We start from the raw sequence: 2,436 nt of genomic DNA, 5'->3' as shown, positions 1-2,436 counted from the left end.
TATTATTTTGTACAGTTGTAAATTACAATAAATAACTAATAAAAAAAAATACTACAAATAAACATATTGAAATGGTATTTAACATAAAAGATACTAAAAATCATTTATATATAAAAATAATTATTTACTCATAAAAGAGGATATTAAGACACATATTATTCGAAATCACGATATCAGTTAATTACCTGTCTCATAATAATTCTTAATACATATTTCAGGTAAGGTTGTGTTATCGGCACTTGAACCGATTTCAACTGAGGGCCTAACACTTGATGATGTTGATTCTCTTACCGAAAAGGTTTATAAACTGATGTCGGATGAGTATGAAAAGCTTCAAACTGAAATAATAAACTACCTCCAGAATGATATAAATACAAAATTAAACTTAAATAGAAAAGATTATGTAATTATGACCTTTTTATAATAGTTTCTCAATGAACTTTTTATAAATTGGGTTGAATATTGAAATATTTTAAATAAAAATGTACTAATTTCATATTTCTTAATTTTCTGTATTTTAAAAGTGAATTTAAGAGTTATACGTAGACTTATGTTCTAGATAATATTATTTTATTGAAGAAATATGTCCAAAACCATTTTATTCTTCATTGATTTGTAAAAAAATATAATTTTGGTTTTGTAAAGTATTATTTTAGGGATTTAATAATATTTTGTTTTGTTTATGCATGTTTTTGTTGAAGCTCATATTTTTTAATTATTTAGTAGTTATTAATTATATATTATTAAATATTATTTTTTTGTTTTTTGGGAGTAAATACTGAAATTAAAATTTAACATAAAATTTCTATCTTCATGATTTTGACTGTTGGCAGACATATGTGTGTCTAATGGATCTAGAGATATATCCAAAAAAAAACTTCTGTATAATCCATTAAACTAACTTTAATAGACATCTGTACGCCACATAGTTCCTGAGATATAGATTTCTCAAAATAAATTCACTAACTACTAATCTTTCAGTAGATTTTTAAGAAATTTTGCTTTTTAGAAAGCTATATCTCGAGAACTATTGGACGTAAATAGCTCTTTTAGGGCTAATATTTCAGCAAATTTACTCTTCTTTAAATAATGTTGTCTTAGATTTTCTAGTGTTGTTGGTAGTTTTTAAGATATAGAACTGCGAAAGAAAAATTGAGGTTTTTTTTTGGAATGTTGCTTTTTAAAAAGCTATATCTGGAAAACTATCTATCTATATAGAGTTATTTACCTCTATTAGGGCTCATATTTTAGCACAATAACTCTTCTTTAAATGATGCTCTTTTAGGTTTTCTTGCGTTGTTCCTACTTCTTAAGATATAGAGCTCCGATTTATCCCTTTGAAACAGTCGCCATTTTTTATTCCCCTTTTCTATACTTGGCAGACTCATCAATTTTGACCAGTAATTATACATAGTTTTTATTGAAGTAATAAAAAATTGGGGTGAGATAACTGCCTTTTTTTCTTCCCGGCTCTTGTACTATAAGAGTTGCTATTCCCTTCACAATTGAGGGATAGCTCCCTTTCCTTCTTGCAAGGACCTGGAGTTGGTCCCTGTAGGACTTGCCATCCCCTTGACCAGTTAGAGTGAAGTTTCCATCCTTTGAAAATCTAAGGCTCGTACCAGTAAGACTCATTCTGTCCATTCGTCTCCTCACCTGTATGAACACGTATTGTCGTGGCCTTCTGATCTAGAGCACCTCACATATTCCATTGGAGTCAGAGAACCAACTAACACAACAACCTGGACGAGAGGCATCGTTGCAATAATTAATTGTATTAGGGGAAAAAATCTAAAATTCCTCAACAATTTTAACTGGATATTCTCAATAAACGGGATGTTGGGAACATTCCCTGGAATTAATCCTTATCCTAAACACTTTTGGAAAACAATTCACTCTAAATAGAGTTTATACTTATGTTTTGAATATAATAAACTGTTTGAATAATGTTTACCACTAATTTTGCAGATCGAAGTACAGCCTCAAATCCCTGCTTTTTGGGTTTCGGATTTATTTGTAGAGAAAGGAGATTTCAGTCAATGACTCTAGACAGAAAATCTGCCAGAGAAGGTCTACAATTCAGGTCATAACTTCGGCACAAAATAAATGTGTTTTTGTTTTTTCGTATATTTTTGACCGCACTCCCTCCCCCCTTCCCCTCCCATCTTCACATATTAATATACGCTCAACTATTAACATCTTATTATGAAAATATTTATATTTCGACGTAAACATGTATCACACTAAATAAAAATGAAATTCAACTATTACTTTTAAATATGTATATATAGTTGACCGTAAAAATTGATATATAAGACGATGGTCAAGGTTGCGGTCAATAGTGAAACAAAAATAGTTTACAACTATTTATTTTCCGACGTTTCGCCCCACTTTGCAGGGCTTCATCAGGGCTAAAAAGATACAAAATGAAACTAT

At 29.7% G+C, this 2,436-nt stretch overlaps 1 protein-coding gene across 1 annotated transcript in view; it reads left to right on the top strand.

Annotated features, from left to right (window-relative positions):
- LOC136795612 (1-acyl-sn-glycerol-3-phosphate acyltransferase alpha-like) overlaps window positions 1-2,127 on the top strand; it is a 31,982-nt gene extending 29,855 nt beyond the window's left edge. The window contains exons 6-7 of the mRNA XM_067046756.1: window positions 219-403; window positions 1,969-2,127. Of these exons, the coding sequence (XP_066902857.1) occupies window positions 219-403; window positions 1,969-2,043 (260 nt within the window). The 3' untranslated portion in view covers window positions 2,044-2,127. The remainder of the gene's footprint in view (window positions 1-218; window positions 404-1,968) is intronic.
- The last annotated feature ends 309 nt before the right edge of the window (window positions 2,128-2,436 follow it).

Source organism: Halyomorpha halys, unplaced genomic scaffold (assembly GCF_000696795.3).
Source record: "Halyomorpha halys isolate HHAL.00 unplaced genomic scaffold, Hhal_1.1 Scaffold506.1, whole genome shotgun sequence".
NCBI classification, from domain to species: Eukaryota; Metazoa; Arthropoda; class Insecta; order Hemiptera; family Pentatomidae; genus Halyomorpha; species Halyomorpha halys.
This window is presented reverse-complemented; position numbering and strand designations above follow the sequence as displayed.